Consider the following 23,550-nt stretch of genomic DNA (forward strand, 5'->3'; position numbering starts at 1 on the left):
TCTTTATGCACCTTTTAGGTGTTAAAATATAATTTCTCTAAAAACTATTATTGCATCACTAAACCGTACAATACTCTAGATAATACATAACGAATAAATGATTTTGTTGATACAAAAACATAAAAAGTTTGGTCTAATAGTAAAAAGATAGACATTAAATCCGAGAGGTTTAATCCGAGAGGTCTTAGATTCGAGCTCCACCAATGCTTTTCTAGAAATTTAAATGTAGGAATCTTTGTAAGTTGTCTTTGAAATGTCTTCGTTGCCTTAAATACATCTTAGTTATCAGAAGAAAAAAAAAAAAAAAATTGAACTTAAAAAAAAAAAAAGGAATTGAAAGAAAACACATAAGATAAGATGAGCTAAAATTAAACGGCTAACCCGCTCAACCTCCGACGGGTACCGTTTAGGGTTTTGGATCGTAGAGGGGGGAATATAAATAGCAAGCCCGCGTACCTCATTTCTCACTTTCTCTTCTTCATTTCGTCACTCTCGCCGCCGTCTCCTTACGGTGACTCTACGATGTCTCATGCACAGGTATTTTCTTCAAACTGCCCTTTTTTTTTTTATAAGTTTCTTATCTTTCAATGCAATGATAACATGAAAATCCGTCAATTTAATCTCTAACATTTTGAAGGATTTTATATACTTTAGGGTCTACTTATTATATCTATATAATTTGAGGGACTAAAAGACAAGGAATTGATATTTTAGAGACTATTCTGGTAGTTTATTCTAACATATGATTTTGAAAAAATGTAATAATAATTTATAATGCTGAAATGGAATCTAGGTTGTGGAAGTCATGTCACAAGAAAAAATGGAATTTGACGATGAGGTAGATCAAACCTAATCACGGGTTGTGGATGCATGTGCTTCTATGATCCTTGCACTTGATTTACCCTTTGATTTTTTGGAGCACGAGGGAATGAGGAGGTACACTGAGACTTTAAATCGAAATGCTGTTATACCTCCTACAAATGTTATTGAGGCTTATGTCACTCATTTGTACATGAAAGAGAAATCTAAGCTTAAACAACAATTGGCTACCATTCCTAATAGGGTATCTTTAACTTTTGATTTGTGGGAATCTTGCACTACTATGCCTTACATTTGTCTGACCGCTCATTTTGTTGACGCGAATTGGAAGGTAAATAGTAAGGTTCTCAATTTCTGTAGTGTCTACCCTGACACTGGTGGTGAGATGTGTGAAAGAATGATTGAATTGTTGAATGATTGGGGAATAGAGAAAAAGATTTTTTCTCTTACTTTAGATGATTCAGTCGAGAATAATGTTCTACAAGAACAATTGAAATCTCATCTTGGTTTGCAAAATGGGTTGTTGTGTGATGGAGAGTTCTTTCACGGGCACTGTTTTGCACGTGTTTTAAATCTGATTGTTGAAGACGGGTTGAAACTAGTTAGTGATGCCGTGTCAAAAATTAGAGAGAGCATCATGTTTGTGAGGCATTCAAAGAGTAGAAGGGAGAAATTTAAGGAATGCATTGAAAAGGTTGGTGGTGTCGATAGTTCCGTTCGCTTGCATCAGGACTCGTCTATGAGTCTGAACTCAACTTATTTGATGCTTGAAAGTGCTCTTAAATATCGGCGTGTGTTTGAAAGTCTTCACTTGTATGAGGATAATTATGAGTTATGTCCTTCGGTAGAAGAGTAGAAAAGAGTAGAAAAGATCTGTGCATTCTTGTTGCCTTTTTGTGAAACTGCTAACATGATTAATGACACAACGCATCCTACTTCCAATTTGTAATTTTTGCAAGTTTGGAAAGTCCAATGTGTTCTAGTTGCTACTTTGGGAGATGAAGATGAAGTTATAAAGAGAATGGCTGAAAGGATGATGAGCAAGTTTGACAAATTTTGGAATGAGTACAGTGTTGTTCTTGCATTGGGAGCGGTTCTTGACCCACGGATTAAATTTTCAACATTGGCTTATTGTTACTCAAAACTTGATGCATCAACCTGTGAAAGGAAGTTGCAACAAGTAAGGACGAAGTTGTACATGCTATTTGGCAAGTATTCTAGCCAACGTACTTCTTCTGGCATGCAAAGAACTGTTCAGGGCCAATCTTCGACCATGTCATTGCAAAAGAACTCCAAGTCTTTATCTCACGGTATATTTGGGGTAAGTTTATTTTTTTGGAATTAACCTCGTTGCTTTCCTTTTCACTTGTGAAATGTAATAGGAATTGAAAATGCACCATCAACAACTTGTTACTGGAAAGTCTCAACTTGATGTTTACTTGGATGAATCAAGTTTGGATTTTCGTTGTTATGAAGACATGGATGTATTAGAATGGTGGAAGAGTAATTATAATTGATTTCCAGATCTATCAATTTTGGCTTGTGACTTGTTAAGTGTTCCCATTGCCACTGTCGCATCTGATTTGGAATTTTGCATGGGTGCACGCGTATTTGAAAAGTATAAAGACCTTATGCTGCCTATGAATGTGGAAGCCAGAATCTGTACTTGCAGTTGGTTGTACAATTTTGTCAGCAATGGTACTTTATGTAATTTAAATTTTAATGTATATATATGTAACTGTGTTGTTTTGATAACCACAGGTCTATTTAATTATTAACCTCTTCAATTTTGATATGTAGATGAAGAGGATGACGATGATGACTTTGAAGAAACTATGAACGAAATTGACGGCGATGAAAAAATGGAGCATGCGTATTTTGACGATGATTGTGATGGTGGTGATGATTGATTTGCTTGTATTTATTTAACTTTAGTTTATGATGATTTTTTGGCTTTATGGTTTAGATTAAAACTATGTATGGCTGCTTGGTTATGGTTTACGCACTTACTGGTGGACTTATTTTGTATGTTTGTAATGTATATATGTTTTTAATTTATATTGTGTGGATTTGTTTGCTTGCTAATGGTTAATGTTGGATGAAAACAGTCATTCTTGGTGTGTTCTTGTGAGTTTTTTTTGTTGTTGGACTATTTGGATGTTAGATTGTTGCTGATAATAAAAGTAAGGCTGTTACTTTTCTCATCCTATGAACTTTAAACGTGCCCTATATGATTCGGATTTTAGAATCCTAACCGCGTAAAAACCTCCAAAAACACATTGAAATATTTCGGATTTTTTTTTGTCAAGTATATTTCGGATTTTTAAATCCGAATAGGACGTCCGAGAAGCTCGTAGGATGGGAAAAATAATGACATAGTTATGTAACATCACTTCGATTATTTTATTTTGCATAATTTTATTTTCATAGCTTAAACCTTCAATTTCGTTATTGAAATTGTACCTCCTCTTCTTGTTATCGTTTTTGAACTTGCTCGAGTTTTGATGGACACAAAGGATATCGTAAAAACACAATATATGGAGGATTCTAAAATATTGTCAAAAAATTGAGATAGCAATTGTCATAAACTGGAACTAGTATTTTAGAGTACAAAGGTAGGATATAACTTAAATACCATATGGAAAGTATAGAAGATCTTATATTTAAGAATTAAGAGGCTAAAAATTCAATGAATGTTTTTCATACAAAAAGATGTTTCTCAGTACATCGATAAAAACCTAAGCGGTACATTGAGAAATTTGAGTCCCGCAGCCACCCTCCAACAACAATCAAGTCTTGTCTTGCTAATTGAGATTGTTTATATGAATTAAACGACATTATAGTGTTCTTCAAAAACCATATCTTTTTCAAACTCGATTATTTCTAGATTTTTCTAATAGTTTTTTTATGATTTTTCTAGACCTATTTGTACCTCTAATGATCTGACTCCCTCTGTATGATCTACTCTCCTTACTATATAATCTACAGGTCTTCTCTACTTATCCAAACCACCTAAGTCTAGCTAGTCTCTTTTCTACTGTAGTTGTTACCCCAACTCTTTCTAATGTCGTCATTTCTAATTCTATCCTCTTTAGTCTCACCATACATCCAACGTAACATCGTCATCTCCACTACACTTACTTTATGTTTGTGTTGGTTCTTTACTGCCCAACTCTCTATCTCGTACACCATTGTTGGTCTTACTGTTGTTCGATAAATTTTTCCCTTCAACTTAAACGGTATTTTCATATCACATAAAACACCTAAGACACTCCTTCATTTCAACTACCCAACTTAGATTCAATGATTTACATCTCCTATATATCTATCGTTTTGTACTTAGACCTAAGATATTTAAACCTTGTAACATGTGGTGGTAGGATTTCGCTGCCACCCTCAATATAAAAAAAAAAAGTACCACAAAAAGGACACTCGTACGAAATATGCATGCATACATAGCGGAGGAAAGATATATTATTATATACTAATAAATAGCTTGAATGGATTGGTTGTCCTTATTGTGCCAATATCGAAGTTGTTTTTTATGGTGCGGGTTTTAGCACAATGATGTCAAAGAGAGAGATAAATTTAATATCAAAATATAAGGATCATATATTTGCAGGCTATAAATTTAATGAATATTGTCATACAATAATGCGTTTCTTCATACACTGATGGAGCCTAAGCAAATCATCAATGGTATACCTAAACAGCTCAGCAATTACGAGCTCATTTAAATCTGTAGACACGTTCTTTGTAGTAAATAGAACTCAACGGTTGTCTATGATGGTTGTGAATTTAAAAGTAGGCTAATGAGTTCAAAAATATAGGGAGACAACTGCTAAAGTAGGCTAATCGTTATCCAGATCAATTTCTGTAAATAGCATGGATATGAATCATGTGATACTCACCAACCATACAAAACAATTACTCCCTCCGTTTCAAAATGAGTTTCGCTTTAGTCAATTGCACACAGATTAAGGAATGGAATGAAATAATCATTAGACATAACACTTTTACTAAACTGCCTTACTTTATAATCAAAAGACAAACTTAAAGTTGCATTGAAAATTGTGTGAGGGTAAAGTTGAAAGAAAAAAATTAAAGTTGTATTGAAAATATAAAGTGACATTCATTTTAAAACAAATTTTTTTGACTAAAGTGACACTCATTTTGAAACGGAAGGAGTACCTTCCAGCGTTCATCATAGATTAAAAGATAAATCAATTCTATTGACCAAATTTATAAATCAATTGCGGCGTTTTTCATGTGATACTGATCATACTCACCATACAAAACATAAATATAAGGAACTAGAGACATCATAGAAAAATAAATTATTGACCAAATAAATTATTGACCAAACTTTCAAATCAAAGTTATGCATGCACCTTACAAGAGACATAAATATAAGGAACTTCTACGGTACACTCACAAAGTGAGATATACCGGTACTCTCGCTTTATAATTTTATAAATTAACGATCATTTTTCATGTAAGAAATAACTATTTTTCAATATTTATATTTTATAGAACATCATTTCGTAAGAAAAAACATCATTTCATTGTTTATAAGAATCATAGTAATTTTTTTATATATTATCGTAAAAAATAATCAATGTTTTCAATCAAGAGTGATAAAAATTCAAAAAAAAAATAATTATTTTGTTGACACTTTTGATGAATAAGATTTAGTTATTATAATTATAAGTGATAAAAAAACAATATTTTTCTTCAAAAACAACTCATTTAACTATTAATTTAAAGAGTAAATGTACCGGTACACTCAAATATATTGGATGTACCGGTACACTCAAATATATTGGGTGTACCATAGAATTTACCTCATAAATATCGTGGGACTAAGAAACTAAAAGTTGACGAAGTAATTTCACAAATCAATCAGCAAAAAACTAAAATATCACGTAATCTTCCAATTTAAAAAATGAGATCAAGTGTAAGTGTCACCTAAGTGTTAAGAGTTTGACTTTGTAACCTCAAATCTCAAATGCAAAATTTCCCCTTCCCCATTTTTTTTTAAAATAAGATCAAAATTCGTGGTTATTATTTTATATCACTAAATGGCACTCTGATAATGATACCATGCGTCTTCATTATTTTGTAACCCATCGTCACTATCGTCAGATTGCTCTGGAACTGGATATGCCATAGAATCTTCTTGATCTTTAACATTGATGTGGTCCTGCTCCTGCTCAGCTGTTGCAACCTCTTCCTGCACTCAGATAACAAGAGTCTTTAAAATTAGCAAGGTTAATATGGGATAAGAAATATTAGGCTTCAGAAATTTACAAATGTATCGATCTAATCAAGGATATCCTACACCTATAAATAAGTAGGGAAAGACTTGGCACTTATAATTATCTTTATTTGCTAGGTTATGTCCGGAAAGGTTGAAAACTGCTGTTGACACATTTGTTTGGTTGAGAAACACATGTAAAATACTAAAATGCTCTGCTGCAGTTAACTACCGAGGAAGTCTAAAACCGGCTGCAGTTAACTACTGAGGAAAACCTCGGCAGTTAACTACCGAAATTCAGTTTTAGGAAACTGGAAACCATTTCGTTCACAAACCCACAAGAAGCTCATGGTTTGGACCATTTTGACAGTATTATTCTATCTAATTCTCCACATCTTGTCTTTCATGGACACGCAACACCATGAACAGGAATTCTCCACATCTTGTCTTTCATGGACACGCAACATGTGACTCATGATTCAGGAATTGTAGTGCATATAATATCCAATCTAAAATTGACATACATGCAAGTTGACTCTATGATGTTTATGAACTCAGAGTCATGCCAAAATAAATTAATCACTCCTCAATGGCTATATAATACCAAATCGACATAGAGAATTATATGTAGTTCATGGATCTAGTAACTTTTGTTTATTTTGAGGCAATATAGTAACAATTGTACTTAAATATTAGAAAAATATGAAAATTTGTGGAAAGGCATTATAGTGCCGATGGGTGAAACTGAATTTCGGCAGTTAACTGCCGAGGTGGTTAACTGCAGCCGGTTTTGGACTTCCTCGGCAGTTAACTGCAGAAGGGCATTTTGGTATTTTACATGTGTTTCTCAGCCAAACAAGATGTGTCAACAGCAGTTTTAGGAAAGGTTTAATGTCATATCACATACAATAGAGTACGAGAGAGGGGGTACTGGAGGGAGTGGAAGGGAATAACATCTCAAGCGATAATTAGAATAACTGGCTTTCATTTATGTTTTCTCCTTATAGTATTGATTTTTATCCGCTGGAGGATTTCCATAAAAAAAATACAAAAATAAAACATTTTTCTTATCAAAAAGAAACAACAGAACTATTAATCAAGGCAAGTTATTTTGCATCCTTGCAGCAATAAAAATAACTCGGCCAGCTGAACTTCAAAGCTAAAAATGCTCTACATCTTGTGTAAGAACTTTAATAAACAAAGGACTGAACCAAAGTAAAAATGTTAATTTTGGTAGAAGGACCAGTTAAGTTCCACACTTCCACGGGAAAACATCATGCAATAGGAATATTTATTTATTTGATAAATATGGAATTTTACAAAAAATTACCATAAACCATGTGCATCAAAAGAATAGTGACACCAAAAGAGAAAGCAAAACTGTGTGCAAACCTTAGTTCCAGGTGTTGGGTCCTCATTCTCCTCACCCTCCCCTATCATTAAATCTGAGGCATCTTCAGCAGTATCTTCTTCCTTATTAGAATTTTGTTTCTGTTTCTCAACCACCAATTTAAAAAAAGAAAGATCTACAACACCGAAGAGTATATATTTTATTCAGTAGAGTTTTATTCCCTCATCAAGGAGTAAAGAACAATAAACCATTCTAAACTTATGATTAACCATGAAGTAGAGTGAACAACATAGAAAAGTAACTAAAGAGTTTACCTTTTCCACGATTATTCATGGCATCAGTTAACAGTAAAGGATGTTGTCGCTCTTCCTTCTTGTACTTCAACTTAATTTGATGACGTGTTTTATCAGGGAAAAGCTGTTGTATCATAGTAAAATCTGTGCCAAACTGCCTAATAGCCTATATTTAAAAAATGAAAAGTTAATTTATTGAAAAGGACGGTCCTTACTCCCATCCCCCTTCCCCAAACCCAAAGGACAATTATTGTGTGTATAACAGTGTTTACGAAAATATTAACGCCTGACATGGTAAAAATTATGCAAATACCTCATAAAACTTTTCAGTATCTCGTGTTGACCATTTTCCCCTAGGTGCCTTGTCCATGAAAGACTGGTAATTCAATAAAGGAGTAGTTGATGTAATCTTTTCAGTGGCTCGATCATCATCATCCAGGTCTCTAAATTCATCGTCTGAACCAAAAAACTCCTCTTCATAATTAGCATCAGCCTCATGATGAAAATCCACATCATGATGAAAATCCCCATCACTGCATATAAATATTTTGAGATGTGAAAACTATATAGAATATTGCATATGATTCAACAGTGACAGTAACAATGGCAAGTGGATCGCATGAAATGCAGTTTCTATATAATGTTTTTGTTTTTCCTTTTTGTTCAATACTACTGAGAAGAGGATGTTGTGGTCCGAATGCATGTATGAATACCAAAAAAAGAAGGACCTTTGATTTATATCCCTGACATTTTACTCACTGACTCTCATCATAAACTGCTGCAGGGAAAAGGAATTAATGTGTTGTTCTCTAAATGATTCTAATATAGATTTAGTATTTATACTAGAGCGACAGCTGTAAATCTAGCAGAATCAGTTATGGCGGTTATTACAGATGTTCTAGCTCCTAAATTTGGACTGAACAGAGGATTGCTATATAAATTGCACTGTGTAATTAGACTCTCATACTGTCACATCTACCATCCTCCATGCCTCAGCCCACCTGAACCAATTTCTTGAACGATGAAAATAATGAATTTCTTGACAACATGTCAATCCATTTATCGAAATATTAACTTTCTGAATGACTTCATAAAATCATTGAATAAAAGACGCAGTGTATTCCATATGATGGTTTCGGTGCAGGGTATTCACATGCCTTGTCTCCAACATTTGTAGCATACAAGATGTTTACAGTGGTATACACTAATTTGCAAAAGATAAACAGCGACCAGAAAATACATGTAGAGTTCTGTAATTGTCTAACTGAAAGCAAGCATAGGAGTAACCAGCTCTAACTAACTCTATCAAATAACATGTATACCTTAACTTCTCAAGCTACTAACTATGCTATGTATACTCTGATAAATACACTCATAAGCTGTGTGGTGTTAATGTACCTTTGATTGGTGGAAGGTGTTTGCGAAGGTGTTGCCTCCTTTTTCTACATAGAGAAACAAACAAAACAGTTGGTGAAATTTAACCCACAATATCAATTGCTAGCATTGTAACACAATAGTTATAGTTGAGAATACTCACCGCCAACCGCTCCTTATGTTCTGCAATTAAAATAATATCCCTAATAGGTATTGTTCGTTGATCAAGATAGTCATTTTCCAGCAGAGCCTTGTCCACTATGAAAATGAAAATACTTTCACAATAAGCATATAATATATAATCATCATAGACAATAGTTAAAATATAGTTTGACAAGTTTACCACATCTTTTTCTTCGCCGAGATGCATGGGGGAACTTTTTAGGAGGTTCTTCAGTAACCTTTTCTGAATCATCATTAGCCTTCTTGCGTTTTTTAGATGTTTTTCCCTTTTTAGCCACTGATTTCTTCTTTGAACTTGTTGATGCGCTTGTCTTCTTGGATGAATAATCCACGTCGTCATCATCGTCATTTTCTTCAAGTTCATCTCCATCAATAACATAAGGAGGGTCGAGGACATCATCACCGTTAACAGCCTCATTCAATGAGTTTTTAGTAGGTTTACTAGCTGCTTGTTTTCTTGGTTTCCTTGAGGATTTACCACCTTTATCCTCCACACCAGCAATAGAAGATATTTTATGCTTCTTTAGAGATTTTTTTCTCTCATTAGCAACCTGAGAAAGCTTGCGAATAAAATTACAAATCATCTACACGGTCATATTCACAATCAGATAAGTGGAAAAAAAAATGACAAATCATAATAACAGATATTTACTTCTTTCTCTCCAGCATCGTCTTGCTGCAAAAGGTCAGCCAATGTGGGACTATCTGGAGAATTTGTCAAGCCTTCATGCCTTGGAATTTCAGATGTTGGATCAATGCCAGATTTCATGGATTGATAATCATCATAGACATTGTCAATGGGGCAGTCAGGATCAGGGTTCAAGTCTGCGCCTTCCTGAAACAAATAATAACCGGGCCCATTTTTATACCAAAAAATTATCATTATTTTTTTGGCATATATTTTAGGAAATTCTCGTATCCAATAAATCACATAATCTTCACCTGTATTTCCGACCTACTTTTGCCATCGTATCCTGGAAGGACAAATTTTTCCTCCGCGCCATTCACATTGAAAGATTTAAGATCTGGTTTTGCTGCAAACAATTTTCCAATCACTGGTAAAGAATCCCAGGGCCAGGTAATTACAATTGGCTGAGAGCCAATTAAACATGAGAGTGAGAGAGAGAATAAATGGAAATGTAAAACAACCAAAACTCGTGGGAGTTTGAAAAGTGCTGATATAATTTGATAAACTGCAGAGCATTAATAACTCACCTGTACCAGTTGCATCTTGGTTGAGAATGTCATCGAGTGATTCTAGCCCGGAAAAAATATCTGCATTCTATATGTGTAGGTACAAAATTTATCATTACTAGAAAAATCAATGAAACTGAAATAATGATAGTAAATATAATTTTACCTCTGCAACTGATTTACCAAAGCTAGAAGGAAAATCTCTAGTTCCATCGTGAACTGCAGACTCTGAAGGCATAGCATTCAGGGAATCAGAATGGGAAGGAATAACTGCTTCCAAGCTTCTATCATCTTCAGAAAATGGAATACCTGAGCTTATACAATTAAACTTATTTGATAAATAGGCTGTCCTAAGAATGCCTGAAGTGTGAAAAGGTAAACTTATCATTTGTGCAAGTAGGCAACTCACCAGATGAAGCAGAAGCAGTAGCTGGTGTATTGCTGACTCTAGGTCGTGGCTTAATCTTGGGTTGAAACTTTTTAGCTACAATGAAAACAAATACAGATAATTTATCTTTTCAGGTATATGAGGCAAATTTAAAATAACACCAATATTCCTAACCCTTTCCGGTTCCAGGATCAGGGAGGACATCACTGAAAGGATCCAGCTCGATTTCCGCAGACAAGACCTGAACATAATATCCACCAAAAGCTGACTAAACACATCTGAAGCAGTGAAATACATGGTAAGACACGTAAGTTCAAAATTCTACCTCTCGCACTTCTCCAAACTCAAAACTTGAATGTAAGTCGCTCTCAGATATTCCATTGTTAATGTCGCCTGAAGCGCTTTTGAAGCCCGCGTTTAGGCTAACCTCTAATGAATTATCAATAACTTCCAAACTCTTGTTGCTGTCAAGAAAAGAACCTTCCCCATTTGTAGGCAGTTCTTTGTTACTACCTATGGTTGAGTCAGTAGTAGATACAGCAGCCGCATTATTCAATACATTCTCTACAGCATTAGCAGGGTGAACTGACTGCGCTGTTACTAAATCACATGATAGATATGAAGGGAATCAGAGTATGTTTGATTGACTTATTTGAGCTTATCTACTATGTATATGTTTGGTTCTTCGGTGACAAGAATTGATTTTGAGTTAATTGACAATGTAAAATTAATTTGATTAAAAGTGAGTTGAAGGTGAATTGATTTGTGTTCGGATACATTCATGTAAAAGTGAGTTAGAATATAAATTTGTGCGTAAAAATCAATTCTAAAATCAAAAGCAACAAATCTTAGCTTCAACTGGAATCAATTATACTCGAAAACAAACAAACATGTCAGAATCAAATCTATGGGATATAATCAAATACATTGATATAATCACTTTTCAGAATAGCTGATGGAAACAGCTTATAACATGTAGTACATAAGTTGTTTTCAACTTATTTCCATAAACTCTATGGGATAGCAAATGAAACTAACAGCTTATATAGCTTATGATAAATACAATGCGAATAACAACATAACTCACCGTTATTGACATTGATGTCAGCATTATGAGAATCATTTTTGGGAGAAATTAGTTGAGATTCTTCGTGAGTGGTTGATGCAGATACATTATTCTTTTGAGGCGGTGGTGGTTTGGGTTTAGCCTTAGGCGCAAACCTACCTCTCGCTGTAAAAACAATACAATAACCAAAATTCAATACATTGATTAAAAATAAGAAGAAGAGAAAAAGAAAGACAAAATTCCATTAGCAGTTACCACGTGTAGTCGTAGTAGTAGTAGGAACAATATCGTCAAAAAGATCATCCATGACGCAATTAATTAATTAGGTGTCACGCAATCGGCAGATTGATTGAAATCACGCGCACAGAAAACTGCAAATTGGAATCACGCGCGCTACCGGAAAAATGAAAATGTCAAAAGGGTGACGAATTTCCGGCGAGCGAAACTCCGGTGGGGTTTCCCGGCAGGACGAGAACAGTGCAACTCCGACTTGTTTGTTTCAGATACAAGACAAGAATAGCAAAGCCACGGCGGTTGTATTTTTTTGTTTGGAGCTGCTGGGTTTCTTTTGTTTTAGGGTTTTAATTTTTTATTTATCTCCTTCGGATTACACAGCTTAAATGGTTGATAACTGGAAAAATGTTGGGTCTGCTCGTGGGTTCGAACCGCAACGCAATTCTTCATTTTAAAATATCGATAGCTTTTCTCAATTTTTTTAACGTGATTATTTTTGTCAATTTCCAATTTTTCTTTTTGAGGTAGTATTTATTATTGAATGTAATCATTGCTACATAGTACATTAGGTTCAGACACCATCCCATTTTTATTTTTTTAAGTAGTCTGCTGACTAGAGCTCACACGATTAAATTGTAGAGAAGTGAAGTATTCGAGGTTTGAATCCGATCCCTACATATAATATGCAATATCCCTACCAACTGAACTAAATTCACGGGAATATTTTTTTAATTTGATCAATATAAAATAATTGTACGCTAACAATTATTTTGGTTTGTTGTTAACAAATGCTTTAAGAATACCCTTTAAAGATTCCTAATTAATAAAATGTTTATAGAAAAAGTTTGATTGTTCAACTTTCAATGTATGGAATGAGTCAATTTCTATAAATATATAATATCTAAAGGTCGTTAAGAAGTGTTTGTAGTACATTCTTTAGTGTCACTAAACATTGTAAATATTCATTTGATATTTTATTTTAATTTTTTTACTAATCCATTTTCTAATAAATAAATTATCCATAATATTGATACTTCAATTAATTTTCACGTTAAATAAATTAAAATATGTTAAATGTCTTAAAAATATTGCTATTTCAATTAATTTCTAAAATGAATGATTTATAATGACCGATTCTTTTCACTGTTGTTGTTGATGTACTTTAAAAAGAATATGATACATGGACCCTTCCATGTGTAAATATTCACATAGACATTAAATGAAAAAGCTTCTATTGCCTCAATTAGACCATGCATAACTACTGGTACTATCAATTTATGTCTTGCCGAAACAACTTAATATTGAGAGGTGTTCTTGCTGAATTTTATTATGTGGTTTTCCGATTTGTTTATTATTATAGTTTATTATTATAATATATAAATATACAATGATGACAAGAATGTGAAAATAATTATTTAAAAAAATGCGAAAATAAATATCTTTTTAAATAAATCATGCTATAAAAAAAAAATTTGATGATTCATTTGTTACATCAATTTAGGTATGACAACTGTACAAGTCAAGGTAGGTTTTGCCCCCTACTCCAACTCTCACCAAAATTTGCACTTGTTTTTCGTTGAGGTTGATATATGAGTCCCCACCCCAGCCCTCCATATACTCATATACATAAAAGAAAATAAAAAATACTATTTTTTTGGTAAACGAGGAAAAAACTAGTCCCTCAAAAAGGATATTTCTGAGGTATCCACAAGTATATCGGAGGAAAATTTGTACTTATTTATTGTGGATACCTCAGAAATATCGGAGGAAAGATAAGACGGTGGTTCATAAACAAAGACGATTATAAGTTCAACACCATTTATTCTCGGCCTAAGTAGAATATTGTACATTTGTTTCCTTAGCAAGAAAACATTTCAATATCTCGCCAAAAGGTCACAAATAGGCAGTAAAAGGTTGATAAAATCTATCAGCACCAACTGCACCAAATGCAAAGAGTCTGAAAAAATAACATCTTTTTGAAACCCGCTTGCCAATAGAGATTGATTAATTCCAGCCAGTAAAACTTTAATCCTAGTATGAAATTAGAATTTGGCAATTCAAGTGATTTCACAAATCAAATGGTGAAAAACTAAAATATTGCATAAACTTTAATTTAAAAAATGAGATCAAAATTGTCGGCTATCTTTCGTATTACTAAATAGCACTTCGATACTGAGACCATCTTTGTAACTCATCATCACTATCATCAGATTGCTCCGGAATTTGATTTTCCATGGGATCTTCCCGATCTTCAACAACTTCTATGTGGTCCTGCTCAGCTGTTGCAACCTTTTCCTGCATTCAGATAACAAGAGTTTTGAAAATTAGCAAGGTCAATTATGGGATAAGAAACATTAGACTTCAAAAAGCTAAAAATGCATGGATAAGGCCCCGTTTAGTTTGAGATTATGAAAAATAGCTTATGTAAATAAATAAGTTTTTATTTTAATTTATAAGTTCTCACTAACGAAAATCATATCTTCATAAACTATTTTTTCATAAACTACCTTAAAAACTTATAAATAATATTTAAAAACTTATTTATTTGCATAAGCTGTTTTATATAAGCTCTAAAATAAGCTAATCCAAACGGGCCCTTAATCAAATATATCCTTAGTCTATAAATCAGGAGGGAAAGGGTTGGCAACTATAATCGTCATTATTTGCTAGGTAGGGTTATGTTAGGAAAGGCATAACGTCCTATCACATAGAAAGGATAGTAAATTTAGAATATTGTCTCTTATCCCTCTACTACATTACATAGAGTATGAGAGACTTCTGGAAGGAGTGGAAGGAAATAACATCTCAAGCAAGAATTGGCATAATTTTCATTTATGTATTCTCATTACTACACTGGTTTTTCTTTCCTGTGCATTTCCCTTTCCCTCTCTTGCAGAATTTCTGAACATTAACACAAATAGCAAATACACAAATAAAAACAACTGGACGAAAACGAACGTTCAGAAAGGCAAAACGTGCATGGCGCTACATCAGCGTCGGGATGGTCACAACTCAATTCCGCACTACTTTGCCGTGATTGTATCGCTAAGTTCCGCCATTGACAATATAGCAAGCAATAAGATTATTTCTTTGATAAATATTACATTTATAATAAAATTATCATAAACCATGTGCATCAAAAAAATAGTGGCATAAAAAAAATAAAACCAAACTAGCAAAAAGTGCATACATTAGTTCCATGTGTCGGGTCTTCAACCACCTCCCCTGGCATGAAATTTGGAGGCATCTCTAGCGGTATCTTGTTCTGCCTTATTAGAAGTTTGTTTCTGTTTCTCCATCACCGATTTATAAAAAGGTACTACAAGAGAGAAGATTATAGATTTGATTCAGCATAATTTTATTCCCTTGCCAAGAAGTATATTAAGAACGATAAACCATTCTAAATTTATATTTCCCCATGTAGCAAACACTCTGACCATGAACAACCCATAAAAGTAAAAAGAGTTTAACCTGCTGCATGATTGTTCAAAGCATCGTATAACCACTGTAAAGGATGTTGCCGCTCTTCTTTCTTGTACTTCAACATAATTTGACGACGAGTTTTACCAGGGAAAAGCAGTTGTATCATCGAAAAATCATTGCAACAACTAACAGCCTGTGTTTAAAAAATGAATAGTTAATTTATTGAAAAATAAAAGCCCTTCCTCCCATCTCCCCTTCTCTAAAACCAAAAATTGATGCATCTACCATCATTCAAGAAATAATTATGCAAGATATTGTAAGAGTTATGAAAATACCTCATAGAACAGTTCAGTATCTTGTTTCGACCATTTTGCCCTAGGTGTCTTGTCCTTGAAAGATTGATGATTATATAAAGGGGCGGTTGATGTAATATTTTCATTTGCTCTAAAACCATCATCGGAACCATAAAACTCCTCTTCTAAATAATGTTTTCACTTTTCCTTTTTGTTCAATAATACTGAGGAGAGGGAGCTGTGGTCTGAATGCACGTAGTGCCTTGATGCATACCAAAAATAGAAGGACATTCTATCTATATCCCTAACATTTTACTCGCTAACTCTCGTCATAGACTGCTGGGAAAAGGACATGGGTTTCTGAGTTTTAGAGAAAATGAGAGTCGGTCAGTAACAAAATGTTATGTTGTTCATGGAATGATTCAGATAGAGGTTAATATTTATACAAGAGTGGCTGCTGCAACTAACTAACTAACTAAAAGAATCAGTTATCACAGTTATAATAGCTGTACAATAGTTCCTAACTTGGGACTAAATAGAAGATGGTTGTATAAATTTTACTAAGTAATTATATTTCCATACTGTCACATCTATCATGCTCCATGCCTCAATCCGCCTGAACCAATTTTGTCAAGGATGAAAATAGTGCACTTCTTGACAACATGGCAATCCATCAGGTCAAAAGACTTCACAGAATCACTGAATGAAAGATGTGGTATGCCATATGGTGGTTTCACAAAAAAGAATAATTAAAAAAAAATTCGCTTTATTAAGAAAAGTTTCACAATATTTTCAGATATTTCTTAATTCAATAGCATGAGACTGTAAGGATCACATCGAATTGTAGTAAACAAGATGTGTACAGTGATATGCACTAATTTGCTATATACTTTCAGATTAAAAAAGGTAAACATTGACCAGAAAATAAATGTGGCATTTCTGCGATTGTCTAACTTAAATCTAACCGAAGGGCAGTGACGTAGTGTACCTTTGATTGGTGGAAGATGTTTTAGAATTAATTGCCTCCTTTTTCTACATAGAGAAACAAATGGAACAGTTGGTGAAATTTAACTCATAATGCCCAATGTCAAATGCTAGCAATGTAACACGCTAATTATAGTTGAGAATGCTCACTGCCGATCGCTCCCTACATTCTCCACGTCTAATAATATCTCGAAGAGGTAATGTTCGATGATCAAGATAATCATCTTCCAGCAGAGCCTTGTCCACTATGAAAATGAAAATACTTTCAGAATAAGTATGTAAAATATAATAATCATGGACAACAGTTAAAAAAATGCCTGATAAGTTTACCACATCTTTTTCTTCGCCGAGATGAATGCGGGAACTTTTTAGGAGGTTCTTCAGTACCCTTTTCTAAATCATCATTAGCCTTTTTGCGTTTTTTTATAAGTTTTTCCAGTTTTAGCCACTGATTTCTTCTTTGAACTCGTCGATGCTCTTTTCATATTGAATGAATAATCCACTTCGTCCTCATCATCGTTTTCTTCAAGTACATCTCCATCAAACTCATAAGGAGGGTCGAGGACATCATCAACCTCAACAGCCTTGTTAAATGGGTTTTTAGACAGTTCACGAACTGCTTGTTTTCTCGGCTGCCTTGAGGTTTTACTACCTTTATCCTCCACACCAACAATAGGAGATCTTTTATGCTTCTTTAGAGGTTTTTTTCTCCCGTTAGCATTCTGAGAAAGATTGCAAATAAAATGATGTATTGTTAAGAACCCAACAATTGAATGGAATAGAAAGAACACTTTTACTAAGAAATAGGAAAGAATGGGAGATAATCTCTCCTCCAAGGGTTTCCCCTTTACAATATCTAACCTTTGTGTTCTCCTATTTATACACATACTCTCTAACCAATCCGAATAACTAACTGACTGACTATAACAACTCTTAACTAGATTAACTACTCTAATTAGCCATTATTCTATATCCCAACACAAATCAACTACACAATCAGAAACACAAATCAGAGAAGTGAAAAAGATGACAAATCATAATAACATATATTTACACATGTCAGGGTAGTGCTTATTTTGAGGTAGAAGAAAAGATAAAGCTTCGAGTTGGTTGAGAGAGCAGCTGAGAATTATAATTTCTTTGGCGGATAGCAGCTGGAACAAAGCTGAGCTATAATCTAGAGTTGGTGCTTTGGGCGTGAATGCGTGCTGATGTTGTGGCGTGGCATATATTCTAGTAGGATGTTGGAGATTATTTGGGCACAAAATTGGAGAATAATTCTGCATATTGTTTTGATAGAGCCCAGTCACAGAGACTGTGTTGGGATACCAAGAAAATGGTTGTGGTAAATAGGTCTGGGTATGTAATGAATTCAATTGTCTGTGATGGCTTGAATATATTTAATACAACAAGTTGTGTCATTGTGATTATTCATAAGATGCATCTATGTGGATACAATTCTTTGATTGAGAAAGAAGTGAGCATACTTGGTTGGTTCTGTTCTGCTACACACCGCAGAAGTTTTTTGGCTTGGAGTGGTGCAATTGAATTTGGTATAAGTGTAGTGTGAGGTGCTGGGTGCAGAAGTTTATCAGTGTGCAGCAATGTGACTGATTTATGTAATCAAACTGTAACTTTCCTTTCTTAGGACTACTTGTGGACTGTGGTGATGACAGGATATTTAGTTATTAAATATTAATACAATGTTTTGCTTATTCAGAAGAAAAAAAATCAGGTATTTACATTTTTCTCTTCAGTATCATCTTGCAGCAAAAAATTAGCCAATGTGGGACTATCTGCAGAATTTGTCAACTCTTATTCATGCATTGGAATTTCAGATGTTGGAACATTGTCGCTTTTGAAGCCCACGTTTAGGCTGATTTCTAGGGAGTTATCAATAACTTGCAAACTTTTGTTGGTGTCAAGAAATGAACCTTCCTGGTTTTTCGGCAGTTCTTCCATTCTACCTATGGTTAAGCAAGTAGTTGATGGAGCAGCAACATTCTCTACAACATTAGCAAGGGAAAATAGGTTGCATTATTAATAGAATCACATGATAGATATGAAATAACTTAGAGCAAAATTAAAACAAGAAATGGCTAATCTTACGCCTTGTAACACCCGTACAAATTCTATACGAAGAAATCAATGTTGTCAAAACTCTCGAGTTAACTCTTAAACTCTTAAAAATTTATAATTCAAGATTACAAAAACGAGTTTACTCGCATGTACTCTTATTTATTTGATAAACTATTACTATGAGCTAAAGTAAATTATGATAAAATCGGTTATCTATTTTATTGTTTAAATTAGGGTTTAATAATTTAAAAAAACGTTTTCTTCTGAAATAAGTTTGTAGCCAAGTGGTAATTGCTTATTTTTGCTTTGGATTTGAAGAAGAATTGGAGAATACGGTCATTTGTTCGATTCTTCAAGCGGATATATTGATCATTACCTTTTGTCTTTTTTTTTTTTTTTACCAATGTCATAATTTATTTAAGAAATAAAATAGTTTCTTTTTTTGTTACAAGAAATAAAATAGTTTAAAATCAATTAAAAAGTCTTTAAAACTTTTCTTCAAAAAAAAGTCTTTAAAACTACACTCTCATCGAGATATTCAGGCTGTCAAATTATAAAATTGGTTGTTTTTCATGATGGTTTAGAAATTAAATTGATGATGTATTTTCTATAATTTATGAACCTTGTGGTTGGTTTTAACCGTTTAAAAAACAGTGATAGTTTAAGAATTAATGTTCAGACTAAGTAGTTAAGTTTGGTGCTTCATCAAATTCTAAACTTCTTTATCATGATTCTCCTTCGATGGATCTTCTTCCTATTATGTGATGTGATGTTGTTGAAACCTTTTTATGAGAGTTTAATTCTATGTTCTTTTTTTTTTTTCTTTTTCTTTTTGTTTGTTTGCCTTTTTCATTTAGCTTTGTAACAAAAAAAAAAAATCATTCTCGTGAGCTTAACTCAGTTGGTAGGGATATTGCATATTATATGCAGTGGCTGGGGTTCGAACCCTAGACACTCCACTTCTCCACAATTTAATTGTGCGAGCTCTAACCATTAGACTACTTGACAAAAAAAAAAAAAACATTAACTTTGTTCAAATCTTTAGTAAACAACCGTATCTAACTTAAGTCACTTTTCAACGGCTCCTTCATATAATAATCAGTATTTTAAAAACACTTATCACAATTAAATGAATGTGTTTACCCGTATATTTAACCACTCTATGTCATTTTACTATCAATTTAGTTCTCATATTTAACTTCTCACTATCAGGTTAGTCTTAAATATTATTATCAAAATTGGTTTGTACTCTGCATAAGACTAATATGAGTAAAATTTGAGACAATCATTGACCTTTTTAATATACTCATAATCTCATATGAATTTAAAAAAAGTAGGTTTGTAATAACTGGCGTCAAAACTTTTATTTTTAATAACTAGTATCCATGAAAGATGTAAAAAAATTGACAAAAAGAAAAAAAGAAAATGTAAAATTTATTCGATTATTTACAAAATTATGTTATTTGATTGATAAAAAATGATAAAACTCAAAAAAAAAAAAATCCATGCAAATAGTAAAATTAGAAGAAACAATGTCACACTAAAACCTAGTGTTTTTTTAATATAAATGTATGAAGTTTTTTTTTTTTGTAGTGTCGGAGTTCGAACCCCAGACATTACATATATTTTTTGGCGTGTCATTATCAATTGAGGTAAACTCACATGGACAAAATGTATGCATATTTAAAAAAGCTAATTACTTCCCGTAAAAAAAGAGATAATTACTTAATTAAATTAAATAAAAAATGGTTAAATTATAAATAAAATCGTTTTATAATTAGTTTTCTGAGTGAACGCTATCATATTTCCAAGAAGGAGTGCAATGAGCACTGATTTTGTCTTCTCCGCTCTAAACGAACCTAACCTTCAACACAGGAAAAAGCCTCCCGATCCATCTACCCCTAAGCTATCATTCCGAGATAAACTCTTGGGATCCTCCTAAGAACTCCCTATCCGAGAAAAACATGATATGATTGAACAAAAACTCGTCTGTATTGAGCTCGAAAATGGAAACCGTCTCCTACCCAAAGTTTATCTTGAACCCCAAATCTTCCAAGAACTCTGCACCCCTTGGAAGGATGCTTTAGTCGTGAAATTACTAAGGAAAAACCTTGGCTATAACACCATGAAAGAGCGTCTTCACAAAGTTTGGAAAACCCAAGGCGGCTTTGAGATCATGGATAATGACAATGGCTTCTATATGGTTAAGTTCGATCAGACATCAGACAAAGAAAAAGTCATTACAGGAGGTCCATGGATGATTTTCGACCATTGCATGGTAGTAGCACATTGGTCCCCGGAATTCGCCTCACCAAATGCAAAAGTGGAAAGAACTGTGGTATGGGTACGTTTTCCTGGTCTAAATCTTGTTTATTATGATGAAAATTTTCTTCTGGCTATGGCTTCTGCAATCGGCCGTCCGATAAAAGTGGATACTAACACTCTGAACGTAGAAAGAGGAAAATTTGCAAGAGTTTGTGTCGAAATTGATCTCACTGCTCCGGTGGTTGGGAAAATATGGGTTAACGGACATTGGTACAAAATTCAATACGAATGGCTTCATCTGATATGTACTAATTGTGGCTGCTGCGGGCACCTGAGAAGAAATTGCTCACAAAAATCCACCACATTGCACCAAGCCGCCGCCACCCAAGGAAGTAGTCACCCACCGGTTTCCACCCAACGGTAAGAATTTAATGTTAAATCAAAATGATTCTCCAACTGATTTGGAAAATATTATTAGCAATGATGAGGAAATAAATGAGTTTTATGGTGATTGGATGCTTGTTACTAGGAAGAAAAAGTCTCAGTCTGGCCCCACACAAAATTCCAAAAACGTTCACAACAAAAGTAAGAGATTTCAACCTTTGTCCCAGCTGGCCCACCAAGTAAAACCTAATTATGCCACCAATAAAAATATTCCCAAACCTTTATTCAATTCAGCCCCACGTGTGATCAAAAGTCACATGGAGACTAAAAGACGGCGCCAAGAAGATGATCCCTTTGACAATAGCCTTAATTTCCCCAACATCAAAAGTAGCACTGGTCCCATTCTCTCTCTCCCAACCGACCAGCATGGCCCACACCTGACAAAAGCCAACACAAAACTCTTTGACCAAACCTTAAATTCTGCTATGCCATTTGCATCAAATTCTAAGACCAAAGCTTTTTCATTAATTCAAGTCAACACTTGTGCGACCCCACCCCACTCACAAGACCAGCAAGATAAAAATAACCCCCAACATGATGATATTAACAATTCTGCCATCCCTTATTCTAAACCTTTTCAAACTTCCTAGACTAATCATCAACTAACCGATCATGCAGAAGCTAACATGCAAGTTCTTGAAAAAAATGGAGATATGCATGAAGATTGTCGTGACAACACTGATAACCTAAACTCATCCAATCATAGTGATGAGGACATGGTCACTTAGATGTCTATCTCAATGGTACTTTCTTTCTTATGTTGTTGTTATGGAAGCTCTCCTAAATACAACAATCCTCTCTTGGAATATTAGAGGGGCTCAAAATAGCAATTTAAAAAGACATTTGAAAGAACTGATTAGAAAGTATAGCCCCACTTATCTAGCCATCCTTGAGACTCACACACCTTATGCTCATCTTTCTTTTTTTGGAATAACTTATGTTATACCCCTGCTCACATCATTGAAGTCATTGGCCAATCAGGAGGTATTTGGCTCCTTAAACAAGCTGCTACTACTACTTCCTCAACCGTCCTTCATCACAATCAATATTCCACAACCTTCTCTATCCAAAGGGGAAATGCCTACACCACCTGCACCTGTGTCTATGCTAGCCCCAATCACACCATGCGCCCTAACCTATGGACCCACCTGACTAACATCAGCCACAACATTACTAGCCCGTGGATGCTTATTGGTGATTTTAATGAAACTCTCATTCCTAGTGAACAAAGAAGTGGCATCTTTCATCATAATAGAGTGGCCCTCTTATCAAACTTTATGGACAATTGCAACCTTCTTGATCTTTCAACAACAGGTGGTCGCTTTACTTGGCACCGAAATCAAAATGGCATTCGTATTCTGTCTAAAACACTTGATAGAAGTCTTGCTAATGTTGATTGGCGCATTACTTTCCCGGAAGCATTTGTTGAAGTCCTCTGCAAGCTACATTCTGATCATAACCCCCTTCTCCTCCGATTTGGCGGTCTTCCTTTGGCTAGGGGCCCCAGACCCTTCCGTTTTGAGGCTGCCTGGATTGATCACAATGACTACGCCGAGTTGGTTAGCCAATCCTGGAACTCCTCCAACCACAACACCATCGTCGCATTAAAAAAAGTCAAAGATAACTATTATCTTCAATAAAGAAATCTTCAGAAACATTTTTCAGAGAAAGAAGAATGTGGAAAACAGACTCAAGGGTGTTCAGAATTACCTGGAGCGCGTCGATTCAGTGCATCACACCCTTCTTGAAAAAGAACTTCAAAATGAGTATAATCGCATACTCTTTCAAGAAGAAATGCTTTGGTACCGAAAATTCCGCGAGAAGTGGATCAAATTTGGAGATAAAAACACATCCTTCTTTCATGCCCAAACCATCATTAGAAGAAAGAATAATATAATTCATA

The 23,550-nt window shown here is 34.2% G+C and overlaps 2 protein-coding genes and 2 long non-coding RNA genes across 7 annotated transcripts; 1 reads left to right on the forward strand and 3 right to left on the reverse strand.

Annotated features, from left to right (window-relative positions):
- The first annotated feature begins 361 nt into the window (after positions 1-361).
- LOC112417235 (zinc finger BED domain-containing protein RICESLEEPER 2-like) lies at positions 362-2,840 on the forward strand. The gene is made up of 3 exons (XM_024772544.2): positions 362-537; positions 794-2,517; positions 2,620-2,840. The coding sequence occupies exon 2, from the start codon at positions 881-883 to the stop codon at positions 1,673-1,675; it is 795 nt and encodes a 264-aa protein (XP_024628312.1). The 5' UTR covers positions 362-537; positions 794-880; the 3' UTR covers positions 1,676-2,517; positions 2,620-2,840.
- Positions 2,841-5,690: 2,850 nt separating this feature from the next.
- On the reverse strand, positions 5,691-12,580 carry LOC11437440 (transcription factor TFIIIB component B''). 4 transcript variants are annotated; one of them, XM_024773714.2, is made up of 16 exons: positions 12,181-12,580; positions 11,947-12,090; positions 11,185-11,453; positions 11,034-11,100; positions 10,881-10,955; positions 10,638-10,780; positions 10,493-10,559; positions 10,220-10,311; positions 9,930-10,112; positions 9,438-9,837; positions 9,258-9,352; positions 9,119-9,162; positions 8,034-8,253; positions 7,742-7,886; positions 7,469-7,602; positions 5,691-6,052 (listed from the first exon to the last, which is right to left on the reverse strand). In XM_024773714.2, the coding sequence occupies exons 1-16, from the start codon at positions 12,230-12,232 to the stop codon at positions 5,897-5,899; spliced, it is 2,286 nt and encodes a 761-aa protein (XP_024629482.1). In that variant the 5' UTR covers positions 12,233-12,580; the 3' UTR covers positions 5,691-5,896. The 4 variants fall into 4 exon arrangements, with proteins under 4 accessions (XP_024629482.1, XP_024629483.1, XP_024629481.1 ...); XM_024773715.2 differs by having other exon boundaries at positions 9,438-9,828; positions 11,185-11,459; XM_024773713.2 differs by having other exon boundaries at positions 11,185-11,459.
- A 1,357-nt stretch (positions 12,581-13,937) lies between these two features.
- On the reverse strand, positions 13,938-16,071 carry LOC120577721 (uncharacterized). The gene is made up of 4 exons (XR_005643675.1): positions 15,918-16,071; positions 15,631-15,775; positions 15,350-15,478; positions 13,938-14,454 (listed from the first exon to the last, which is right to left on the reverse strand). It is a non-coding gene; the product is annotated as an uncharacterized lncRNA (long non-coding RNA).
- Positions 16,072-16,341: 270 nt separating this feature from the next.
- Positions 16,342-17,681, reverse strand: LOC120577722 (uncharacterized). The gene is made up of 3 exons (XR_005643676.1): positions 17,190-17,681; positions 17,010-17,104; positions 16,342-16,907 (listed from the first exon to the last, which is right to left on the reverse strand). It is a non-coding gene; the product is annotated as an uncharacterized lncRNA (long non-coding RNA).
- Between the last annotated feature and the right edge of the window lie 5,869 nt (positions 17,682-23,550).

Source organism: Medicago truncatula, chromosome 8 (genome assembly GCF_003473485.1).
Source record: "Medicago truncatula cultivar Jemalong A17 chromosome 8, MtrunA17r5.0-ANR, whole genome shotgun sequence".
Classification (NCBI taxonomy): Eukaryota; Viridiplantae; Streptophyta; class Magnoliopsida; order Fabales; family Fabaceae; genus Medicago; species Medicago truncatula.